The 25,822-nt window shown below is 48.5% G+C and overlaps 5 protein-coding genes across 5 annotated transcripts, besides 4 other annotated features; 4 read left to right on the top strand and 1 right to left on the bottom strand.

Annotated features, from left to right (window-relative positions):
- Nucleotides 1-1,510: 1,510 nt before the first annotated feature.
- On the top strand, nucleotides 1,511-3,010 carry FPSE_03885 (uncharacterized protein; the record flags this gene model as incomplete). Its single annotated transcript, XM_009257003.1, has 1 exon — nucleotides 1,511-3,010. One exon carries the CDS (start codon nucleotides 1,511-1,513, stop codon nucleotides 3,008-3,010), a length of 1,500 nt encoding a protein of 499 aa, XP_009255278.1.
- Nucleotides 3,011-6,479: 3,469 nt separating this feature from the next.
- Nucleotides 6,480-6,524: a repeat region.
- Nucleotides 6,525-7,414: 890 nt separating this feature from the next.
- Nucleotides 7,415-7,453: a microsatellite.
- A 487-nt stretch (nucleotides 7,454-7,940) lies between these two features.
- FPSE_03886 (uncharacterized protein) lies at nucleotides 7,941-9,289 on the top strand (the record flags this gene model as incomplete). The annotated part of the gene is made up of 5 exons (XM_009257004.1): nucleotides 7,941-8,058; nucleotides 8,122-8,306; nucleotides 8,413-8,570; nucleotides 8,635-8,893; nucleotides 8,945-9,289. The coding sequence occupies 5 exons, from the start codon at nucleotides 7,941-7,943 to the stop codon at nucleotides 9,287-9,289; spliced, it is 1,065 nt and encodes a 354-aa protein (XP_009255279.1).
- Nucleotides 9,290-10,060: 771 nt separating this feature from the next.
- Nucleotides 10,061-10,100: a microsatellite.
- Nucleotides 10,101-11,285: 1,185 nt separating this feature from the next.
- Nucleotides 11,286-12,335, top strand: FPSE_03887 (uncharacterized protein; the record flags this gene model as incomplete). The annotated part of the gene is made up of 1 exon (XM_009257005.1): nucleotides 11,286-12,335. The coding sequence occupies one exon, from the start codon at nucleotides 11,286-11,288 to the stop codon at nucleotides 12,333-12,335; it is 1,050 nt and encodes a 349-aa protein (XP_009255280.1).
- Nucleotides 12,336-12,829: 494 nt separating this feature from the next.
- On the bottom strand, nucleotides 12,830-13,480 carry FPSE_03888 (uncharacterized protein; the record flags this gene model as incomplete). Its single annotated transcript, XM_009257006.1, has 2 exons — nucleotides 12,830-13,255; nucleotides 13,445-13,480. The coding sequence occupies 2 exons, from the start codon at nucleotides 13,478-13,480 to the stop codon at nucleotides 12,830-12,832; spliced, it is 462 nt and encodes a 153-aa protein (XP_009255281.1).
- Nucleotides 13,481-17,988: 4,508 nt separating this feature from the next.
- On the top strand, nucleotides 17,989-20,427 carry FPSE_03889 (uncharacterized protein; the record flags this gene model as incomplete). The annotated part of the gene is made up of 5 exons (XM_009257007.1): nucleotides 17,989-17,999; nucleotides 18,071-18,122; nucleotides 18,252-18,478; nucleotides 18,531-19,239; nucleotides 19,294-20,427. 5 exons carry the CDS (start codon nucleotides 17,989-17,991, stop codon nucleotides 20,425-20,427), a joined length of 2,133 nt encoding a protein of 710 aa, XP_009255282.1.
- A 3,654-nt stretch (nucleotides 20,428-24,081) lies between these two features.
- Nucleotides 24,082-24,141: a microsatellite.
- The last annotated feature ends 1,681 nt before the right edge of the window (nucleotides 24,142-25,822 follow it).

Here is a 25,822-nt window from a genome sequence, read left to right on the forward strand (position 1 = left end):
TTGGACATTAGCCTTTTAGGCTTAGAGCCGCTTCATATTCGCCGACGAGGACATGCACTCCAGTCTGTAAGTATCATCGCGGTGATAGAAGTGTCAAGGCTCTGGAACCGTTTGGTTTAGATTGCGCCGACTCTTTGTGACGGTTAAATTCAACCCAGAACAAGCCCACATGCTGTATTTGAGACTTTGGAATGAAGGGTTATCTGTCTACTACTGTAGTCTATGTGTATCATTCACTTACAGAATAGTAAATGTGTCGTGACTCGCCGGCACAGAATGATCATGTCACTCAGCACGATTCCCCCGCCTTTCTCGTGCGTTCATCCATCCATCCTATTTCCACTACGGATCATTTGTTGGGGAGAAGAATGACGGTGAAGAGGTAGTTAGTCAGATGCATTTGATTCTCTCAATGGACTACGAACATCGTACTCGGGACCGCAAGCTCAGCATTACCATACCCCTGCACTTGCTCTTAGATACCCAGGGTTTAATGCGGATTTGCGTGTGTTTCTGACACGATGGTCTAACCAGTCGGCCTATTCCAGGGTTGTAGCAGTGCTGGGGTTCTTAGTTGGAGGCTCTGAGAGGTAGTTAGGACGAGAGGGGGCTCTAGGTACGCTAAAACATTTTCCACAGAAAGCAAGCACATGGGCATGAGGTTCGAGGTCTTTGGCTGCATTTGAAAAGGTACTATGGTATGTACCAGTTCATGTAACGCTGCTTCTAAACCTTGGCAGAGAACGCCTGAATCCGGAAGTAAGTTTGACCTGTGGCTTGCTGTTGTATGGATGTCTGAGTAAGTCATTCATCGGCACTTGGAGATCATGCTCTAATTGAGCAGGGAACTTCCGCATGGAACGTCCATGGATGTCATTACCCCAGATTCAATGGGTAGTATATTTCCACGTATTCGTACTCGACACCTGTAAAGACTTGGTAACTTGGAACATACAGTACCTGGTGATAGGCGTCTTATGGGCAGCAGAGAAACAAGAAATAGTCCCATCCTGTCAGGTACACGCCCAAGACTTGCCCAGAGCTGCAAGTTTGCAGTTCCATTGCCCAAACGGTCAAGTACCTGCATCATTCACCCTTGTCTTGCCTCGCCTCTCCCTCCACCCACTACTAACCTTCTGGGTACCTACGTTACGCCTCAACCAGTCACCACACACTCCGCCAATCTATCCGTACCCTTGCCGATCAACGGCCATGACCATTGCGCGCGCTTCTTTTCTTTAAACAACTTGGTTAAAGGCTTTTTCTTCTTCCTCCCCATTCCTTTTTTTCTCCATATCATACAACCACACATACCGCGAGCGGTATCAACTTTCTTTGCTCTCCTTCGTTCGTGATGCCTGTATAGCCGGCCTATCCTGTCTTGGACCCTTCTTTCTGGCTGTGTGATCCATACTCCGACCGCTTCCGCTTCCGCTATCGAATATTCGAGACTCTATCTTGCCCAATTCTTACCCATCCTGCATCGCATGAGTTCGCCGTCGCAATAGCCATGATTTGGTTACGTCGCTTCTCAATATTGCTAGCTTTTGTGCTGCTTGTCTCGTTCGGCGCATGGCTACTCCCTCGAATACTAGACCCCACGGATAAAGGTCCAGAGAGACGTGAAAGAGACCGACGCTGGGTCAATAGCAGCCCGTACTTTCTGGATCGTCAAGCCTGCCGCTGGATGAGTATATGCGGACTGCACCACTTACGCAGTGACCCCGCTACTCGTGGGAACGACGAAGACGAGGAGCCTGAATGGGGAGACCTGAAGCGCCGTTCTCTAGCTTGGGAGCCAGAGGAAATTCCACGTCAAGATCACAAGCGCAACAAAAACCAACGTCGCCGGATTCTCCGGAATATCCCTGACTATGTCACCAAGCATGCGCCCTTGGTTCATCTGTATTCTGGGGAGGAGTTTTGGCCTTCAGATATCGGCCAGCACATCGAACACATGACCGCGTATGCTGGCGATGAGCTTATCAACTCGACCGAGAAATGGACCCTTCACAATTTGCACGAACTAAACAAATATTCTGGCAACATTACCCTCCGAAGCGACGACGATGTTGAGTCACGACCCAATTGGCTACACAGTCATTACAACGTTCCCAACCCGATTCCAGATGATCATGGCGGAGACCAGGACACCAAAATACCGGTAGGAAACCCCCAAGGACAACCAGAGTCTCGAGAACCCAGCACTTGGTATGACGTCGGCAAGAACCGTCCCGTACACAAGATTTCGGATCCCAGACATCGCAAATTTCAAAACGGTCGCCGCTCAGAATCCTACGGCCACAAGCCAGACGAAAATGGTTATTCAGCTGCTCCAGCCATACTGGTAGTTGTTGATAAGGGATCTGGTATTGTCGACGCCTTTTGGTTCTTCTTCTATTCATACAACCTTGGCCAAACCGTTTTGGGGATTCGTTTTGGCAACCATGTGGGTGACTGGGAGCATTGTATGGTGCGCTTCGAGCATGGTATCCCCCGAGGTGTGTTCTTTTCAGAACATGAAGGCGGGCAAGCATATGCTTTTGAGGCGGTTGAAAAGCGCGGAGAACGTCCCGTCATCTATTCTGCCGTTGGATCGCATGCGATGTACGCTCTGCCAGGGGACCATCCTTACATCATTCCGTTTAAACTCCTCAAAGATGTAACAGACAAGGGACCTCTGTGGGATCCATCACTTAACAACTACGCCTATCATTACGATTACACAAAGGAGGGTGGCCACGAACCAGGAGATGCGGAGGAGCCTCTGAGCCTCGTTCCCGCAGCCTCGAATCCTCACGCACCGACATCCTGGTTCCATTACCGCGGACATTGGGGCGACGAAGTATATTCTCTCGCTGATCCTCGCCAGTGGCGCTTCTTTGGTCAGTATCACTACGTCACTGGCCCTGATGGACCCGTGTTCAAGACGCTTGATCGTGGGAAGATGTGCCAGAAGCAGAGTTGCAAAATTCTGTACAATCTTGATCCCAAAAACACTTGGTATTAAACGAGATACTGCCAGCTCGGGTTCGCGTTGCTTCATTAGCGTTGGAGTAAGGCTTCAGTTGAAGCCTTGATGATATCATTGATTTAGACGAATGCATCGCCATAGCGAATCCAGATCCAAAAGATGCCTCCAGAGCAAGAATGACTTTTAGAATAGAACGGCATGACTGCGGCGTTGAACTTTTGGGGCTTCCATTTTTAGATAGTTCTGGTTTTGCTTGCTTGAGGCAAAGACTTCAAACTGAGGTCGTGGGTTGGATTCTTTGATGGTGGGCATTTGATACCCGGATACCACTTGACCATACCTCAACCTTGGGCACACGTTGTGTTGCTCTCTCATGATCACGAAGTATATTTATAAAACACTCGCTGACTTTGTGTTTTCAACATTGAGCCATATTTCTCATAGACAAACCATGCGACTGTACTACAACTGTCAAGCCCGTGCTCGTATATGAGACTCTCATCGCATGACCAACCTGTTATAAAAGATAGATATCAGTGAATCCAAGCTCTTATGCGCATGCCGCAATACACACGAGACCACTATTAGCCGGTATCAATGCATGACACCGGGTCGGATGTTGCGGCTGATGATCAGGTCCCTGTCATTAAGCCATAAGGCTAACAATACAATATTTGTTTCAACTTGTTTCATCGATAGTGTCGTGCGCATACACTACGCATGTACAACGCCCAAGAAGCTTCTTTTTGGATGCGGGACTTTTTTATGCAGTGACATTCCATGGCTGGATGAAGCGCTTCTGCATTTAACCAAGTTTAGAATTCTAATCGTGTGCTAACTTATTAGCCGCTTTTGACGGCGATAGTTTCAGAATTTAACTAAATGACGCCAGACCTCTTTAAGATTCGTACTATCATAACGTCAAGCTTGATGCGTTGGGAGCATTGCATGCCCTGATTGTTCTAGAACAGCGGGTTGAAAGTATATGATCGATCTGAGGGATATGTGCCGCAAGTATGCCGCAACAACCCAAGTGCAACAATTACTTGAAATCGGATATAATAGCTTGGCTCGTATGCTCATGGGTGATTCCAATTGGACCTTCGCTTTTCATCCTAGATACCAGACCTCTTTGTTCAGACTGGTATGTGATGACAAGAATCCTCTTTCATCATGATACAGCAACCAATCAACAGTAACAACGGCACAACGAAGCCAACAGCTCATAGCCACTTCTATGTATGTTTGCTACCTTGTTACGATTTTCCAACCGTTTGCTAAACTCTATCTATACAAGAGCTCATGTGAGCCAGATGTTACCAAGTCAGGAATAACATTAAACTGTGAGCTCAAAGATGTCCGATTAGTGCAGATGCATCCGTTGTTGACGTCTAATGGTCGTTATAGATAACCCTAGTCCAGTCAGCCAGCCACCGGGAGCGGGAGATCTGTCCTTGCTATTGATAACATCGTCGAATTATGTAGATCGAGGGCGGACGCTAGGCAACCTTTCCTATATCCGTCCGTACATTGTATACATACAATCATAGTTCAGCTGAAGAAGAAAGTCGCTATGCAGGAGGCTCCCGCAGTTGCTTCATAAAGTATGTATGCTTTTCGGGACGTCTTGGATCCGAGGGCAATCCTTGCTCGCGCCTCCTTCTCCTATTAGAGATTAAACGACAAGTCAGTTATTTACAGGGCAAAAAATACGTGCCCCTATTTTCCTGCCGTCCAATGTCATCGACTAAGAGAAACGCTGCTGATCTCTGTTGCAATATCCGTAAGAACGGGAACCTTTTTCTCTTCCCGCTCGAGACCCGTCTACACCAAAGCCGGTGTTTTACCACCGATTTGAACCTCTGGTTTTCTCTTTATCACCTGAGAAAATATCCGTGCCAATAGCCAGACCGTTCTCAGGTGTAGTGGGCACGGAAATATACTATCCCCCCTTTGAACATTGTTTCCGAATTCCCATGTTTTAGCGCGACCAATTCCATGTTGAATCATCTGTGAGTTTGGACACGCTAATGCAGTGTTTTGGTAGTGTTGGTGGTGGTTGAGATGATGTATCGTAGTGAATGGTTTGGGCTTAATATTGAGGACTCTCTCGGGATATTTTGACAAGTCACAAGCTAAACGCCTAGTCGTTGCTTATTCTATGTACCTAGCTGAAGGTGGTCGTTTGAGGCTGAGAACAATACTCAGGGATGAACGTCGGATATGTGAATTGTTACAGAACCAGTTCCCCTATCATCATCGTATAATGTGGGATGGTGTGATGTGATGTTGAGCGGTCCCTGCAACCGTCCACGGAAATGAGTGGGTTAGCCAGGGTAAAAGAGAGGAACTCCTGGAGGTTGAGCAAGGGTCATCAGCCAGGTTTCCACGTTCTGGGAAGTGAAAGCCAATGAGAAGAATGACGCCGTAGTCGAGGTGGACGGGTAAGAGATGAGCACGAGCAGGCTTTGTTAGAGAATGGGGATAGGTCTTTGGTGTTTTTGTTTGAGACTCAGGTACTAAGTTGAAAAAGCACCATTTCCCTCAACATCTGATGACCAAGACGACGGATGAGGATTAGTATGTGGTCGTAGAACTTCTTTGTTCACTGAACAGGCCCACCGTTTGCCACGATCGGATCAAGTTGCTCTGTAGCCTGTGGATATCACTAGAATTTCTCTTCGGGAAATTCGGAAGCAGTTCGTCGTCTTGCTCCGGTTTCTACTTCTTGATCCTCTTAAACCTCAAGAGCCCGTGCGTTGTGTTGTTTGAACGAGTATTCGTAAGAAATTAGGGGTCACCAAAATGAGCCCACAGCACAGCCTTGTACAAGCGACTACTCTGTGCTCTGTACAGTACAGTAAGAAGCGGCGTCATGCCAGGACTAGCACATGTCGATCACTCGTTCTGCGATGTTTTGCCAGCTCGATTCGAGTCAGTGGATGGGCGCCGTGTAGCCAATTTCAGCCCAGCCAGGCAAGCTGCGTACCGTCAATGTCTGAGTCTGAGTCTGAGTCTAAGTCTGAGCCTGAGCCTGACATTGAGTTTCTACCTAGAGCAGCTTGCCCGGCCTTGAGCCACATGGCAATCGGAGCACGGACTATTGATGTTTACTAGAAGTCTATTTTCAATCAAGAAGACGAAAGACAGCTAACTAGCTTGGCTGGTAACTACCATAGGTACCAACCAAACACGGATGGAATCGAGGGAGTTGTTGTGTCGTACTGCTTGTAGAGCCCTGCACATCAGTTAATTGTGAGTTGTAACTGCTGATGACAAGCCTCGTCTCATGCACGGTACTTACTGTACCGCTCTTGAGGTTCACTGCTACGCTACAATTGCCAGCATCGGCATCCGCAGCTAGCATCCACTCACACCTCGTGGTATTAAATGGGGCCTGGACTGCTAACTGCAATCGTTAGCAATGTTTCCTACGCAATATGTAAGTGAGTGGAGGTCTTACAATCACGGATGGCCTTCCAGAGTTGTGTTGCATCGAAAGATGGAGACGAAAAAAAAAGAAAGAAGAAAAATAAAAAAGCAAAGAGAACCCTTGTGTAAGTGCTGAGCCACTCATTGACATAATTGCATCTATTGACGGTTCCGAATAGCGAGTACATTACCTACCCGCCATCAACCCCCGAGGGTTCGTGTTTCAAGGGGCTTTTAGGTGACTTTAGTCCGTTGATGGAGACGAGGATAAACCTTGAAAGAAAATGCTTGAAAGGCATGGAGGACGAACCATCAAAAGTGCATTGACAGTGGATGTATTCAGTATATCTCCTGACACGATTTGATTCTCAAACAGTGCATTGCCTTGGTACCTACCGAGGCAGGTGCGAAGGCGAGCCAAGATGGAAGTTTTTTCAACATCCATAGTATCGCCGGGAACGGACGGTATGCTTTAGGTAGGAACGCCACGGCACGCGGCACTTCAATTGGTGCAGTAGCTTCCTTCCGCCTGTCAAGAGATCCACTCCCACCTTAATGAGTTGAAAGTAGGTACCTACCTAGGCAGGTACGCTCCAAAGGGGCGACTCCACTGCCAAAAAACCTTAGCTTGCAGGGCCCTGGACAGGCTCAAGGGAAAAAAGAAAGCGCGGATACTTAGAGGCAACTTTACGAAGAACAGAGCAGCTAATGCTGGTGCTGGTGCTGGTGCTGGTGCTGTAAGAGAAGAAAAGGTTGCCAGCTACATGCATCTGTTGCACTGTGCCGTTGCCATGCTTGCCGTCCCTGTCTTAGGTACTACCTATGTAACCTACCTGATTTATGACGGGACGATGTGGAAAGTGAGGTAACTTCTCTATTTTTGCCTACCTTGGGTAGGCGGGCTAGTTTAAGTAGGATGTGATCCATGGATGCTAGATGGATGTCAATACACAATTAAATGACCCGTCTCTAGTTCCCTGTCTCAAACCCGCTTGGCTTGCTCGCTTTATCCTATCCTATCCCAACCCATCCCGTCCAGTGCCGTCCTTGTCCTGCCATGCCATCGTTCCTTTTGCCCCCACACCCTCTCTGTATATTTACTTTACTTGAACCAACACGCCCGGAGAGAATAAGCTCCTCCTCTTCTTCTGTTCTTGTTTGCTATTCAACGAGAATAGGAAACTTTTTGGCCTCGTCTTGTGTCACCTAGCTAGCCCTACTGGTTTTGCCGATCCGTCAAGACATTGTCTCAAACGCCATCCTAACCGAACCCTCGATCGAATACGTGACTCGACCGGGTATCCCGCTGTTCTCGCGACCTCGCCTTGCAACTCCGTCTCCTAATCCTACGATACCCAGCTTGAGGCCTTGACTTTGGTCAATTTCAGCCCTTGCATCACAACTCCAACTCTACTACCATATATACATAGCCTTACGCGCTTACGGCCCCGATTTGCGCTCCTGTTCAGTCGAAACCTTCTTTTCTGTTGTCTCGCATTCGCTCCAACCAGACCAGTCGCTTCAACAACACACAATGTGCTTCGGAAACCGAGACAAAGGCGATCGCGGCCTTGCAAGATCCCGCGAGATCGAGAAGCAACTCCGTCAAGATGAAAAGAGACTATCGAAGGAGGTTAAGCTCCTCCTACTAGGTAGGAACCGTCGCATCGCGCGCTGACACGAACCGAGACTGACATGCTGCGTGCGCTCAACAGGTGCTGGAGAATCTGGAAAGTCTACTGTCCTCAAGCAGATGAAGCTCATCTACTCTCAAGGCTTCACCAAAAACGAGAAACTGGAATGGAAGCCCGTGATTTTCAACAACATTATTCAATCTTTCAAGATTATTGCTGAGGCAATGGGCGAGCATGACCTTCATTTCGACAGTCCTGACAACGAGGTAAGCCGATTTCGCTTGACTTTGGCCGCCATCGCAAGAACACCACCACTTCTGCTGGCGACTCAATCGGTCCGTTGACATCCACAGCGACTGACAATTGTTACAGAAATACATGGCTCACATCCTTGTCGACCACGAGATTAGCCCACACGATCCAATGCCCGCTGATTATCTCGCGCCCGTCAAGGCGCTATGGGTCGACAGTGGTGTCCGAGCGGCCATTGGAATGGGAAATGAATATGCGCTACATGACAACCTCACCTAGTACGTATTACACCACCACAGCTGAACTGAAACGTGTGTAACAATGCGCTGACATGCTCGGAAGCTTTATTGAGGATATTGACAGACTCTGGGGTGAAGACTATGTTCCAGATGATCAAGATCTTCTCCGATCTCGACTACGTACAACTGGTATCACAGAGACCATTTTCGACCTCGGCCAGTTGACCTACCGTATGTTTGATGTTGGTGGTCAGCGATCAGAGCGAAAGAAGTGGATTCACTGCTTCGAGAACGTAAACTGCCTGTTGTTCTTGGTCGCAATTAGTGGTTATGACCAGTGCTTGGTCGAGGACAAGGATGGGGTCAGTACTTCACAAACTTGAGGATATCACGGATCACTAACAACTATGCAGAACCAAATGAACGAGGCGCTCATGCTCTGGGAATCAATTGCCAATTCTCATTGGTTTGCCAGATCTGCACTTATCCTGTTCCTCAACAAGATGGACCTCTTCAAGGAGAAGCTTCCCAAGAGCCCCATCTCAAACCACGGTTTCACCGATTACCATGGCCCCAAGGACGATTACAAGGCGGCCAGCAAATACTTCCTCGACAAGTTCAAAGCCCTGAACCGAAACACCGAAAAGGAAATCTATGGCCATTTCACCAACGCCACCGATACAAATCTGCTCAAAATCACCATGGCCTCTGTCCAGGACATGATTATCCAGCGTAATCTCAAGCAACTCATCTTATAATAAACCCTGGTCTTCGAATTGCGAGTTTGTGTGCACAAGTATTCGACATTTTTCAAAATATATACGGATATACGGCGTTTGGACATTTCTGGGACGATATCAGGTCACTTACACTTCCGCAAGATGACAGCAGCATTCTGGTAGAGGTGGGCCGGCATGATCGGCGCAGGCCTGTTTCACCACCATCTATTCTGGAATACACTTCCATCAGCTCCCTCCCTCCGGTAGGCGACGTGCGTGCGTATTGTGTATGGGCATTTCACAGCCCACTTACGTATCTGCCCAAATCGCTTGAACCCCTACTCGGTTGCTGCAAGACTGGAAAAGTCGCCTGCAGGCGGGGCTGAAAACATGTCGGGAAAGCTCCGCGGTCATCAGTGCACAAAAAAGTATTCGTGACGAGTCATGGGTTTTCAGAGTCACAAGGCGCATATTGGAGCAGAAGTGGGACAAGAGAGGACCGAGCGGCAGACTGATTTTTTTTTAATGCATTGCATTGCATGATACCTAAGGCGTACCAGTGTGTTGTTTTGGTTTCTTTTTAGTTGATTGCTAAGAAGAATAAAAAAAGGGTACGGCGGCTAACCATTCGCTTTTCCTTTCTTTTTAGTGCTCATAATGAGACACGATGTAAAACAACGAGGCACTGGTTATGTAAATATATAGAGCAAGATACATACATAATATGACACTCGAATTGAACCATCCACACATGCCATGATTGCACACGTAATGGGTGTTGCGCATCAGCAGCCCGTGGCCAAGGCCCATGCTTCGCTTCGCTTCGATTCGCCTCCCTTCGCCTCGCTTCCGCTGCAGAAACAGAGCTTTGACGATGGCTACAGCCCAGTGGCCACATGGCTGCTTGGGCCATGTGTTGTATGAAAACGGGACGGTAGGCATCGGGCTCGTTCGTTTGTTCGCTCGCTTGCAAGACTAGTAGAAATCTTGCACTGGTCTGCTTGATGCTCATGAACACACAGCGAAACTGCAAAAGCCTACAGAGTACAGAGAGCGGACTGCTATTATCTGCCAAGTTTCGATCTACAGAGCTTTGTTATCAGTCATCTCGGCACTTGAAGTAGTTTCAAACATAGTGTCCGTAGTCCCTTTCTTTATCATCCCTAGTGGACGATCGACATGTGGTCATATCAAATACTTGTTTCCTCAACAAGACCTTGTTGGTTAACAAGTGATAGTAAAAGTTACTAACAAATCGAACAGTTAATAATGGCTTAATCTCCTAACTATCGAGGAAAGGCTGAGCTTTGCTAATACACGCACTCTCTTGGAACCAACAAGACTAGAGATTCGGTGGCTACCTATAGTGCGGTCTCTAATAAGCAGTTCTCATGAACTATACCGATGGCGATTATAGATATCTAGATCGGGTAACCAGAATAATGCAGTAGTTAATAAACGTTATTAATGGCGTGACCTATATCTAAATCAGATCTGATAATATCTATACCACGTTTCTGGAGGCGGGTCTGGACTGTGTAATTCATCAGCTATGATTGGCTCACCTTCGATCCAGTATATCAGGGTCTACATTTTGATATAATACTCCTAGACTGCCAACTAATACAAGGAGAAATATAGAATTCGATATGGTGCTTAAAGACAGCGTACCAAGAAGGTTTTCGTGGGCTTAATTGGTGCACATATTCCACATCAATTGACTGTATTCACTGCCTCCAAATTGAGTCTACGCACCACAGTTAAAGCTACAACAAGAAAGGAAGAAAATCTAAAACTTGAATAGTATTCATTCCCAGTGCAAAGTAATTGTGCAGTTCGCAGGAGGAAATCAAATCCGAAGATACATGTTATTGCAACACAATTATTTGTGTTGGCCGCAGGCAGCTCCAGTACAGGTCCCCCGCGTTTTTACACACCCCCAGCAACGACTTTTTATTCCCCCCCACATTAACTCTCTCTCTCACATACACAACCACAAGACGCAGAGTACATGTACCGTCGTCTCTTTGCTACAATGGCAGAATCAGCAGCTAAGCGCGTCAAGACCTCGGGCAACGGCCCCCTCATTGGTACTCACAGCGGCCACTTCCACGCTGATGAGGCCCTCGCCGTCCACATGCTTCGTCGGCTTCCTACATACCGCGACGCCGACCTCGTCCGTACCCGCGACCCTGCTGTCCTAGCTACCTGCCACACCGTCGTCGATGTCGGTGGAGAGTACGATGCTGAGAAGCGCCGCTTCGATCACCACCAGCGAGGCTTCAACACCACCTTCCCTGGCCGCCCAACAAAGCTTTCTAGTGCAGGTCTGGTCTTCCTGCACTTTGGCCGTGCCATCGTTGCTGAGCGCCTCGGACTGTCCGATGATTCTCCCGATGTCGATTTGATCTACAAGAAGCTGTACGAGAACTTTGTTGAGGCCCTTGATGCCCACGATAACGGTATCTCTGTCTACGACCCCGCTGCCATTGCCGCTGCTGGCCTTGAGAAGCGTTTCAGCGAGGGCGCCTTCGGTCTCGGTGCCGTTGTCGGACGCCTGAACCCCAAGTGGAACGACCCAACTCCCTCCGACCCTGCTGAGGCTCAGGCTGCTGAGGATGCCAAGTTCAACGAGGCCAGCAGCCGCATTGGTCAGGAGTTCGACCGTGATCTCGACAACTATGCCGCTTCGTGGCTACCTGCCCGCACCATTGTCCAGGAGGCATTCAACAAGCGCAAACAATACGATGAGCAGGGCCGCATCCTAATTCTCGAAGGCCAGTCTGTCCCCTGGAAGGACCACCTGTACACTCTCGAGGATGGCACCCCCTCCGTCATCTACGTTCTGTACGCCGAGAAGCCTGAGCCTGGTGCCAAGTGGCGCATCCAGTGCGTGCCCGAGAGCAAGGACTCCTTTACGAGCCGAAAGCCACTCCCTGAGGCTTGGAGAGGCTTCAGGGATGCTGAGCTCGATGGCATCAGCGGCATTCCTGGCTGCGTGTTTGTCCACGCGGCTGGCTTCATCGGTGGAAACAAGACCTTTGAGGGTGCCAAGGAGATGGCGACCAAAGCCCTTGAGGGTTAAATTACAAGCTACACAGTCCAAAGGGTATCTGGATACTTGGTCACCCCTGCAAGGCCATAAACGGATGATGAGTCTGGGGAATACTACATGTGAACATGAAGAAGAAAAAAAAGGAAATAGAGAGGCTGCTTCGGAAAATAAAGCAGGTAACTAAAATACCAAATGAACATGATGACTCTGCGCGGAGAGGGCGATGTTTTTCCCATCTTCCGCTATCAAACAACCTAGCCTAGCTGATGGTTTCAGACTGAGATATGTTCCCTTTGTGCGTGCGAACCAGATTGTCTGCCAATTCCCAAACGCCAACTGTGCGATACTCGTAAGTCGTCAAAACTGATATCGCAATCCACTATAAGCCCACGCACGAGACTTCGTACAAACCACCATTTCGTGTTGTGCATGATAAAAATAAAAAAAACAATGATGGAAAAAAAGACCATGCCGTTGTTCCTATTGAAGCCGCGTATTTTTTCGCTTGTTATTACGAATGTTCTCTATCTTCGGATGGGGATGCCCTCGCCGCCGGCGGCAACAGGCTCAGGTGCAGCAGCAGCAGCGTCTGCACCCTGGGGCTTGTCGGCATCGTCTCCCTGAGTCTCGTCGACGCTGGTCTCGCTCTTGAGGAAGCTGCTCTCCTTGATAGGGCTGCCGGCCTGGATGCCGGGGACGGAGCCGTGGTGCTTGGGGACGTTGGTTCCGGAGCCGTTCACCGGGGATGAGAGGTGGGGAATGTTCTCGGGGAGGGGATGCTGAGAGCCGACGGCACCAGCGTCAACACCGTCACCCTTGCCGGCCTTGGACATGGCATAGTCACCCGAGTCGAAATACTTGCGGTCCTTGAGATGCTTGGCGAAGTGGTCGGATCGAGAGGGCAGCTTGCCGTAGAGACGGAAGAGGCGCTGTTCCTCGGGAGTGAGTGACTATAACGCAAGGGAGCATGTCGTTAGCAAAAGAGTCGAAGAATGCTTATATATGATATCGGTGCAGAGGTTGTGGTGAGTGAACGGCGTTGACGGGCAGGTTTGAGTGAATGCTATCGCGGGCATTGAGTTATGAATAGAGGGGAGCTTGAGTCTTGTGAGGTTGCTTGCTTCCCGAGGGCAGCTTACCTTGACGTCGACCTTGTTCTTCTGGTGAGGGTTCATGACGAAGGTGATTTGTGTTGGAACGCTGGCGTTGTAGTTGAAGGACAAGGAAATGCAGTGCTGCTCTCTTTTGTCGATATGGTGCAGTGCAGTGCAAAGCGGTACGGGTACGGTCAAGCGTCGTTTTGAAGGGATCAAGTCTGAGACTGGCGGGGGGATTTGTTGGAGGAGCCACAGGGTCGCAGGCCGTGGTAGGGGATCGTGCCTGATTGGGGGGCTGAAGAGCAGTTGGGTATGATGTAGCTGAGAGCCTGAGAGGACTATTCCGTAGTGGGGTTACATGGATATACTTAGCAGCTCAGGCAGATGGTTGGCTGGCTTTAGGTGGTTGCTGGCAGATCCAGAGCTGGCTGGTGTGCTGTATGAGGATAGCGGGGTTAGGCCTAGGTGAATAACACGTCATAAGTACATGGGCTGAAACCCACGGATGGCGTGTCTATTTCTCCATATCTCGTCCAATATCTATCTACTGGGTGGCAGCGTCCTGTCTAGGAAGCAGAAGTATGCTGTACAGAGCCTCGTAACCAGTTGTTACTAATTTTCAAGTTCATCTTGTCGCTTTCACGTGCGCATTGCATATTGTGAGCTGGTCTTACTGAACCTCAAAGTCACTTGTTGCAACGCCCAGTATCAACGTCTGATATGCTGCCACGGTGCGTCGTACATGAACTGTATGGATGACAACAACGCTGAATCATCGGCTTGAACTATACTGTGCTAAGAATCACGCATCAGGAGGAGAGAAATAGCAATACAGGCACACTCGTCGCATTGATTATGTATGTTACCCGAGACTTGTGCTGATCTGTGCTGTATTTTCTATCCAGGCACCACAGAAGTACCGAATCAGATAATTCGGAAGCCCAAAACAGTCCGACCGCAAGGCCTTGTTTATCTGCTCTGCTAAGAGGCCATCCATAAAGTGTTCAACAAGATCGTCAGGGACTGGTATGTCCCCCTGATGGGATGATGGATTGAAATCAACATCCATTGGTGGTACCCAGTGCATAATTCAATTACCAGGGTTCTCCCAAGGAGCCACAATTGGGCATCTGGGCTCGAAATAGCGGCACTAACAGGCCTGCCGTGCCCAGGAAGCTATCTCTATCCATTGACAGATATCGAGGGTATCGGTGGAGCTTGCTGTTATGGGTAAGAGGGTGTCTGGCCGGGCGAGCTTGAGGGGATTCTAACGTTTGTCAGAGTGTCGTAGCTGTGCACACCTCTCTTCCCTTGCTTATCTCCTTTTCTCCATTGGCATTGGAACGAGAACTGAAAGATTGTTGTAAAGGAGTGTGTGGTTGACTGGCTGGCTTGGTTCACCTCGATAAACACATAAAATGCGGCTTGAGCTAGGGGTACGTCGCTCACATGGCATCCTCTCTAGTGCCATGGACCATCCCATCGAGCTAGGAACGGAAGCCTATACTGCAAACACCAGAGCCGGCATTCTGTCTCCGGACATGCTCTGCGATGTTGCGCTGTCTTTGTGTTGTTGCTGGAGTCGATTTTCCGTATTGCCCAGTCATACCGTCATGATGTATTCGGTATCATCAATGTTACACCTTTCCCTGAGATACGTACCGAGATATTGTGTCATAACGACTTGTTGTTTTCTTGCTTCGGCCAGTACCACAACGTCGATCTCTCGATCCAAGGGAATATCAATGAGGCACGCGGCACGCCTCTTGGATCCTGAGCTGTGAAATCCGCACGGATTCTAGCTAATGATGGCCTTGTATGCAATAGAGTTCGGCTTGCTGGCTCGGCCGGAAGCTTGGTAGCCCCCCGCAGCCGAAGCGGCTGCTAATGCAGAGATGCGGTACAGTCCTGTAAAAGTGCATCAAGCTCGCGGTGGCTTGTAGCAGACTGTCCTGGCTGTTACTTGAAAGTTTGGAGGGCAGCAATATCGATGCCAGTGCATCATTTCATCGGCAGTTGATAAGAGCGACCTTGTTGGAGCACGACACACTCGTCGAACGTAAGAAGAAGCCAGGCCGTCTCTGATTCAGTTTGAACACTGATAACAAAGTCTCACGCCGATTGGGAGTGATATTTTGCAACACTAGCCGTTTAGCATGGAAGCTAACTTTTGCCATATATGCTAGGGGACTGCGCTCCATTCCTTAACGTTGGTGCAGCAAGTCCTAAAGATGAGAATTCCCATGATTGTGAAGCATGCAGAATCAGGAGACCGATGGTCTCGTAAGTCAGCCACCTCGTGGTGAGATATGAGGTAAATCGAGGATGTTGGGTGATATAGCACATTTGTTGCATGATGCAGAATCGTACTGTCAAGTGCCATACCAATCAAACACCTTACCCACGCTTTCCGCATACCAGTTCTACCTTGTTGGTTACACACATACAGCTGGGTAGTGCCGCGTGACTCGTGAAATAGCTCTAGCCGGTTGGCTCTCTGGTACCACATCTCAAAGAGGAGAGATCTAGACCTCTATCGGAAGAAACGATCGCCAATGAAATATCCTGGACGTGTAGGATCCGGGGTAAACTATTTCCCTGCACCCGGCCTGCTGACCCAGCCGACTTTGTATGCAGTTACTGTTGATCTTGTGTGAGTTGAAACAAGCTCACATCGGACTTGAGGGATCGACCAAGTACAACAAGGTAATTCAACACGACGGACATAACTCGGATATGTTTGTTCTGGAATGAATTAATGGATGGATGACGGCATGGAATTGGAGTCTGGCAAACTCCAACCGGCTACTATAAGTGGGATGTGGTGGCGGTAAGGTAAGAACTCTGGGGAAACGAAATGCATGTTTCATATGGCTCTTCTTCCATTATAGAATATACGATGGAACAACAATGGAGTAGGCCCATGCATGTATAGTGTTGGCGGCACGTTTAAGCTTACTGTGGTCTCTGTGTCAGTGCCTTGGACGTTCCTGTAACCGGTTCCTCAAAGTTCTTGGATGTTTTTTTACTTGGGTATACAACTGTCTTGGCTACTTGCAGCTGCAGAATTGCCGATAGTCTAACGTCATGGCCTGTGGGTTTACGTACGATCAGCTGCATGGAGGAGCCGATTGCTTAGCAATTCGGAGATGCTATTGTAAGCATAACGGCTTTCGGTTACACGGATTTGTTCTGGCGTCGGACTTGAAGCGGCAGGGCTGGCTTGTATCCAATATTAATATGAGATTTATAAGGCAATAATACATAGCTGGATGATGCTTCAGTAGTGAATTGATTTGGTATAATTGTTATAGAATAGGTAGGCGATGGTGATATGTTGAAAAGGTGGACAAATCGCATTACATGTCTGATGGTCGCCGGTCTACCCTGGACCTTTAAACCGCTCAAGATTGCCGGCTTTGCTCCGGTCACTTGTACCCATTACAGTTAGCGTGCGATGGCACCATCTGGCCCTTGTCCGATTTGATATTTTTCAGTCGATTTCTAAGCAGAAAATGCGCTCCGCTTGCGATGTGATGCGATACAAGAGCCATGAGAGGATGAAAGGAGAGAGAGAGTTTGACAAAGTAGAAAGTGAAATCAGATGATAAGAACATAAACTAAAAACTATTTGTCTACTTGTCTACTTGTTTCCACTTGAAGATCCACTGTAGACTCCCAAGATAGGACTGGGACTGGTCTTCGTCGGCGCTTTTCTTTACTTTGACAACGGACAACCCCGCGGAATTGGACTTGAATCTCGGCTCTGTCTCTGGCAAACACGAGAAGAAGAAATATTTGGATAGTACGGTACGGTACGGGGGATGGTTTATTAATCTTTTCCTTCCTAAAGTAGGTACTCTTCTTCTTTTATTTTGCGGAGGCAGTCACTCTTCCATCGTCTCCTTCCCCTACTGATCGACACGGACCGTTACTCTTTTGTATTTTGACGTTTGACGTTGAAGGCGGCTTTCTTTTCCTTTCTTTTTTTGTCAACACCTTTCGGGTCGTCGCTCGACTTTTATCATTACTATTGTCGACGATTGATCAACTGGTCTTTCTTTGGTCTTTCACCTTTCTTCTTCTTTTTGCCCTGTGAGAAAAAGAACCTGAGAATACCACTGACTGATAAGAATACTCCTCATCTGGTTATCTCAAAGTTCCCAATCAAAACAGAGAAAAAAGTTCTTTGCTCTCTGGCAACAAACCCCGAGACTCCGACATCCATCGTGGGGAAGCATATCTTCGGGCAGGGAAAAAAAAGGACGACTTTAATTTTATTACGCCTATTTAGCGCCCACCTGCCGATTTCGCCTTTACTAAAACATTAGTTATATACCTCGGAACCGAATTGTCATACATTATATTCCGTCGAGGCACAGTATTTGACCCGGTCCAAAGACTCATCGTTTTACCCCAATCTCTCATCTCATCTCATTAACCGGATTTCGTCATATTGAGCAAATCTTTCCGAATATCTGCCTTCCCCGATTAAACCAAGGTCGCCGCGGTTAAGCGACTCTCCAGGCTTTGGGTCCGAAAATTCCATCTTCATCCTCCTTTCAAAGCTCACTCTTTCCCTCACCATGGGTCTCTTGTAAGTCTTGATCACATGCATGGCAGCATTGCTCATAAGAGAATATATACACTGACATGACTTGACCTCAGGGCTTTGGGAACGGCCCTCGACTGGCCTGACGCCAAAAAGCGTGCCCCTCAAGTTAGAGAATGGGGTATCAAGGCAAGTCAAGCCACTCACTCTCGTCAACTCTTATACACTATGCGCGAATAGTTGTATGGGTAGTGATGAATCATACCACAGACTGCTGACTTTCCCCTGTGTGTTTAGCAACTGTTGGAGATATGGAACAAAGCCAAGGGTAAAGAACGCGATGCTCTTCTCTGGGGTGATGAGGTCGAATATCTTGTTGTAGTTTACTCCGAGGACAACAAGCGAGTGCTGCTGTCTCTCCGCCAGGCACAGATTCTTGAAGCATTAGCTGCCGATAAAGACCTCACGAAGCAAGGCGGTTGCGTCCCGGAACTTCAAGAGCCGACCACAACTGAAAAGAAGACGTAAGTCGAGAACTGTCTCATGCTTAAGATATCTCCGCTGACTATTGCGCAGGGAAAGAACCATTCCTGTTTTCCATCCCGAGTTTGGTCGCTTCATGTTGGAAGCCACTCCCGGCAAGCCTTGGGGCATCGGCTTCAAGGAACTTCTCGACGTGGAACCTGATATGAAGCTGAGGAGGAAGATCGCCAAGGAGCACATGCTCTCCACAGAGTATCCCATCACATTGACTACTTACCCTCAGATAGGTGTTCCTGGACAGTTCACCGATCCCTATTTCCCACCTTCAGGACCCCGTCTCCGCTCTCAGTTTGTCCCGGATGAGATCGCCAACCCCCATATCAGATTCCCAACTCTAGCAGCCAACATTCGTTCTCGGCGAGGCCGCAAGGTCCAGGTTAATGTTCCCATCTTTCACGACAAGAACACGCCAAAACCCTGGAAGGATCCCACTGTGAACCTTGACAAGCATGACTGGCCCGAAGACGACGATGTGCGGAACGGAGCTGCCCCTGACGACTTTATCCACATGGACGCCATGGCTTTCGGAATGGGCAGCTGTTGTCTCCAGATCACCTTCCAGGCTAAGAATATCACCGAAGGACGAATGCTATACGACCAACTGAGTCCTCTTGGTCCCATTATGCTGGCATTGACTGCCGCGACACCCGTCTATAAGGGCTTTGTTGCCAACACAGATGTGAGATGGAACCAGATTAGCCGCGCTGTTGACTGCCGAACACCAGAAGAGTTGGGGGAAAAGGTATGTGTTGATCTTGCACTTGCGAACTCGAAGACCGTTGCTCACACTTAATAGCCTCTTACAGAAGGTGTCAGGAGAATACCAAAGTCGCGATATGCATCCAACTCGACATATATCGCCATCGATCCACGATTGAGAAATGAATACCTCGATCCGGATCTGGTGTACGACTCGGGCATCAAACGCCAACTCCTTGAGGGCGGCATGGATGATCGCTTGGCCACCCATTTCGCTCATCTCTTTATCCGTGATCCTATTGTCGTCTTTGAGGAGGATCTCCAAGAGTTAGACCTCAACAAGACGGACCATTTCGAGAACATCCAGTCAACCAACTGGCAGCATATGCGATTCAAGCCGCCACCTGCTGACAACAGCATCGGCTGGCGAGTCGAGTTCCGCTCTATGGAGATCCAGATCACAGACTTTGAGAATGCCGCATTCTCGGTGTTTATGGTCCTAGTCACGCGTGCAATTCTGTCGTTTGACCTGAACTTTTACATCCCCATCAAGAAGGTCGACGAGAACATGGAGCGCGCGCACGAGGTGGATGCCGTCTTGAAGGAGAAGTTTTACTTCCGACGTAACCCTTTCCCCAGCCGCCCCTCCAGAGCAAACACCACGTTCGGTGACGATAGCCGACCCGGATCAGCTCATCCTAGTCGACCTCCATCCCCTGGTGGTCCCGTGGAGCACGAGTTTGAGGAAATGACCGTCAACGATATCATCAACGGATCCGAGTCGGGCGAGTTTCCTGGCCTGATCCCCATCGTCGAGAGCTACCTCGATAGCGTAAACGTCGATGTTTCGACTAGATGCCACCTGTCCACATACCTCGACCTGATCTCCAAGCGAGCACGAGGAGACCTTGACACCACAGCCCGATGGATCCGCAACTTTATTGATGTACACCCCAAATACAACCATGACAGTGTCGTCAATGACGAGATCAACCATGATCTTATCGGCGCTGTCATTGCCATCGGTGAGCGAGAGACGGCCGGCCGCAACTTTGCGGGACTCGGCATTCACGGTCTCGAACGATTGCTCAACGGTTTCCGAGGAGGTTGCGGTGGCGGATCAAGCAACGGCTCAAACGGGAACTCACACGCGGCAGAGATAGAAACTGTCAACGGCTCCCTTAAACGAAAGAGCGAGTGGATCGATGGCCAAGAAGTGATGGCATCGTGAAACAAAACAAAACTGCACTTGGGTCGGAGTTTTTGGTCCTATTTTCTGTTATATGTTTTCTATCTTTGATTATAATGAATGTACTTAGACAGAGTTGACGTGAAGCTCGACGAATAGGTCTCAGGATATGCCAATACTGCACTATCTTGGCCCTTTGGCGGGCTCGATTGAGACACGGCACAGAGGTTGCTGCTGCCAAAGGCTATCCCACAACTAGCCGAGCCTATCATATCCACAAAAAGAATATATTTACTTGGATTTGATTCACTGGTGTCAGTTTTGTGTCTCACTCTCAGTAGCATGACTCGTCTGACTTGTTTGAGCATAGAATCAAGTTCACTCATATGAACCAACATCTCACTCGCTGATGGACCCTTCACAGTGAATTGGGATAGTCGTTTCCGGGCTTAGAACTCGGGGCTCGGGGCTCGGGACTCGGGCCTCCTAGTCAGCCTTGTGATGATCAGGATCGCGAACAAATCATGCTGCACGACACAGTTGAGCGTGGCCTGTCACGGGTTTCAAGGGTAAAGACTTATCTCGATAAGTGTCAGTCAACATCTGTGCGCTCGGAGCTTTACCCCATTTCTAAGCAAGGCATCGCGATGTAAGGGCTCACGGATTCTATACAGGAGCCAAAAGTCAAGGTCAAACAAAGCCTGAGCGTGAGGGTCTAGTAGAGTGGTCTAGTATTGAGTAGGTATGTGAGAGAAACTCAACTCAAACTCTTAGGAACTCTCAGCCGTATTCATCGTGCCGTGCCGCAGACTAAACTGCATCCCACGGCCCCCTTCTAGAAACAAATGACATGGTTCTAGGTTTACTCGTTTCTTTGTTTGGTTTGATAGAGACAGTCTTTCTTTGAGTTGTGGCTTTTCCGTTTTGCTTTTTTAGATCCCCGCCCTTGCCCCTCGCCTTGCCTCGCTTGGCTCCCTCCCTTTCAGCTGGAATTCTGGTAAAGATTAAATAAACCGACTTGGAAACCAAAATCAGGTCATAGCTATTTGACATGTCCCATGAGAGTATGGGAGTTCTGACGAGACAAGTGAAGGGTCCCTGACCGGTCATGGCGAAAGGGTCTAGCGTGGACCGGTGAAATTAAATGTGTCCGCCCTACGTCTTGACATGATATTTAAAAAGAGACTTGTCATTATCGACAGAAGCTTAGTCTAGTCTCGGATTTTTGAGGCTGTTTGTTGTCTTTGCTTTTCCCACTTAACGAGGATGGGGGTGTTGATGATCTGTAACAAGGTACGCACGGATATCAATTATCAGTAGGATTTCTTTTCTTTCTTTTCAGATATGTAAGAATGTGTCATGCCATGCTGGGAAGAGTCGAACAAGGGGTTGGTCTAGTTCGCAGCAGTAGCTGGGTGATCTTCAGAAGCAGGGAAATAAGATTAACCTGTCAAAACGGCGACGTGATCATGTGAGTGGAAGCGCTAAAGGATAACTAAGACATTGTGGTAGAGACCGACATGGGAAGAAGGAGAAGGACCGAGACAAGGTACATTTTAACGACATTCGGCGGTCCTCCGATCCCGATGCCGATCTGGAGCTAATCTCGGGGCCGACACGGCTTGGATATATCAAGATTTAACCGCCGGGTCCGGAAGTCCGGAAGCCGGAGGAGTTGTTGAGATGAGCATCACAGTAACATTGATAGTAGCAGTGAATTATCCTGACTTGTATGCATAACAGTACCAACTGACTCACTCATCTTCGCCCAACCCTGAGCTCCAAACAGTGATCAGTACTTCAAGATACATAGTAGGTGATTGATTAGATGTACTGCGCTGTGCTGATCTTGACTCAATATTCTTGGTCCCTGTCTCGAAACTAACGGATGTGATCAACAACCGACGCTGACCGGAATGATATTGGTTCATCTACATAGCACGGATATTTGCTTACTACGCTCTACCGCTATGGGGCGACATCCTAGACCCGAGGCTGGCTGAGCTAGACTTTACGAATCGGCGATATACCCGCATATCTTGACAGATCATTTAGACATAGCCGAGGCAACATCGCCTCTCCCCTTTGTCCGTAGTAAAAATGACATATATTCTGCATAGAGTGACTTAGTTCCCGGGCACAATGATAGGGAAACCCAGGAGATATAATGCCCAATCACAGAGGTGGCTCCTGTCTCACAACTAGGACATAGTAAGCCCCAGCCTGGGTTTCATAGACCAACATCTCACCTCTCTTGTTTCTCACCACACGCCCTTGGGTCTAACTGCTGTGCAATTGCCGAGGCGAGGCACACGCCGCCATTCCAAAGTGGGCATCGATTCTCAGACATGGCGGTTCGATCTTCGACCAGATCTTGTGGTGGCCTGATCGAAGAAACTGGGCGTCCAAACTAAACCTGGACTAACCTGAGCCAGACTCACACAAGGAAAATAAGAAACGGTGCTGGACCAATGTAGCCAGGGCTCTCTTTTTTCCCCTTCCGCGACCCGCTGTCCCAATGTCCATCCTTTTGGTGCTGTGGATCGTATCATGTCAGTTAGTTTGGTTTGTCTTTGACTAGCAGCGGATCACTTCCGTCGTTATTCTAGCCAGACCCTACATCAATCTCGATCAGGAACAAGTTATACTAGGTATGAATGACATGAGAGAGTCATGTCAACATGTGCCTGAGAACACGGCACACAGCACACAGCATACACAGAAACTCTACACGGCTTCAGTCTAACTTATAGCTGTCTTGTCTAAACTTGGCAGTTGTGTTTTTGACTTTCAACAAAACGGGTTTTCGGAAGGAAGAAGAACTAGGTATGACGTCTCGGGTGGAAGCAGCTCGGCAATTTTATTTATAGTTGATGGTGCGTGGAATGCGAGCCAACGAGGATACCAAAGATTCATCAACTAACTACAATGCCGCAGTCTAAGAATGCACGTCAGTCAAAGCTCAGTGCTTGAAACAAAGAAAAAAGAAAACAAATAAACCACATGCCCTAATTTCTTTTTCCGATTATAAGACGTTGGGCTGAGTCAAACCCGCTACCACGTAACATCAAAATACAGGAGGACAGCACGATATTCAACCCAGCTCTATCCAACCAAGTGACTTTGAACTAGACCATGAACTTCTGTAACCGAGAAACTCTAGTCTAGTCCTTAGCCGCCACATTGAGGGGATCTCCTGTCAAAAGACCACGACGGGAAGAAAGGCAGTTGGTGATAGCTGCGTCAACCAGTCACATTCCTCAAGCAATCCATCCCTGTCTCGAACTACCCTTAGCCTTTTGGTCTCACCTAGCAAATCTCTCCTAAGCGGGCGTTCATTTCGTCTTTCCCTTGCATTCGCCTAGTGCCTTCTTTCTCCATGGTTCAGCACCTCGTGCTGCCCATGCCTAGTGACATGCTTTGAGCCAAATATACGCACACTGTCTCCCTCTGGCCCCGGTGAAAAGGGAGGACCAAGGCAAAGACAGCCTAAAAAAACAAAGTTAGACTAAAAGACCCTTGCTCCTCGGGTGTAGAAAACCACGTGGCTGTGAAGGGCCGATCTCCTTGGCTTTTGGCTGGAATGGCGGTTGTTGAAGGGTCCGTAGAATGAAACAAGGGTGACTGAGGACGGCTGGGAAATAAACGGCTGAATTCCATACTGAGTCTGTCAACCAATGACCCTGGTTGCAGTGCAGTAAGTCAACGAGTGAGTGAGTGAGTGAGTGAGTGAGTGAGTGAGTGAGTGAGTGAGTGCCCTGTTCATTGTTGGCTTGTAGTTGTACAATTACGACATCTTTCAAAGGCGACGATCCCCAATCCAAGCCTGGGTCCTGAGAATCTAGACTTTATAGCTATTCATTTGACTGCCATGTCTCAGTCAAAAGCAGACCTTGAACTCTTTGTGGAGGGTGTTGTTTTGGTTGAGGCCTTCCAAATACCCAACCAAATAGCCACTCATTAGAACCGAGCCAGATGATATATCACAATACAAAAAAGCCAAACGTTTTATTAGTCTCACGGTAATGCATAATACACATGGTTCGCATGCCGCCCGCAAAGAGCCTCACAAACTCCCAACATACATAAAAAACAGCGAGCGAGCGGTTCTGGTTACCAGTCCGACTCTTAGACTACCTGGCTTGGATCCCTTATACAGACAGACCCAAGCCACATGGATGGATACATGCATATAGACTCCGTACATGTAGTGCCATGTAACGCAGCTGAGGAGAAACCAGCCAAGCACTTGCAGACACGCGGCACAGGAGCACCTTTATCTTGTTCTTGTTCTCGCTGACCTTGTCTGTGTTACCGTCGCACGGAGCAAGGGGGTAGTGGTCTTGGGGGGGGGGGTTCATGCCATGAGGTGAGATGATATGATATGATCTGATAGTTTATATACTCACTTTTTCTGTGCTACGGTACTACAGGAAAGAACGTCGCCCATTCATCACATCACATAAAAGGGGGGAGGACCAGGGAAGATCTTGGAAAGACGTGCAGATCGCGTGCTTGCAGCCATGTCTCTGATCAAGTGACACGAGAAACAGCGCATACGAACTCTTGTGCTTCTCTCCCATTGTTCATGGTGCGGGCTGGCTTTCTTTGGGGGGTCGTTCAGGCATCAAGACATGTCTGTTTAGGTCTGGCGATGGCTTCACAGTCACAATCGCTCGTCGATCATTTCTGTCGTGTCTCTCTTGTGCATGTATGTGCATCGCAGCTCACTTGCTAATTCAATCGCCCATACAGCTGAAGTGTGTGAGCTGAGAGAATATCCAAATATACCTGATATACACAATATATGTATGGTATTGACACTAGCAATCTGCTCTAACAGGAATGTGAAAAGCATTTCGGCTAACGACAATCTATACATACCTTTTACGGCTGACTGAGTCCTTGTACTACAATAGTCTATCCAGGACAACATCGAGACTACATACAACTCAGCACATAGTCTTTCTTCTCTGTACACATGCACATGCACGCACGTTCCCGTGTTCGATGAGCTCAAGCAGGCTACCCGTCGTTAGATCTCCCGCTCGTGCCTTGATTAGCCTCCTTTCCCGTCCTCGTCTCCCATGTGCGACCCCTTTGCTTCTGTCCAACTGTCGCTGTCGAACCATTTGTTTTTGATCTGTTCATCCTGTCTTGTTTTATAGGTTATCTCCCGTCGTAGTCGTGAGTTGGCACTCGCTACCTATTTTCGTCGTCACCTTTGTTATCTGAGCAACTGTTCCATACATATCCTTGCCAACTACAGGTCTTGGTTCAAACCGCCAAGACAACATACAGATAGATGCCATGTACGTACACACATATAGATGTACATACACTGTGACTGTACTGTAGATCATATCAGCCTACTTGCATGGCAAGGTTAATGATTGACGTTGCATTTCTCGAGAGTGGCCAATCAACACTACCCAAT

The sequence above is a fragment of the Fusarium pseudograminearum genome, chromosome 1, assembly GCF_000303195.2.
Source record: "Fusarium pseudograminearum CS3096 chromosome 1, whole genome shotgun sequence".
Lineage (NCBI taxonomy): Eukaryota > Fungi > Ascomycota > Sordariomycetes > Hypocreales > Nectriaceae > Fusarium > Fusarium pseudograminearum.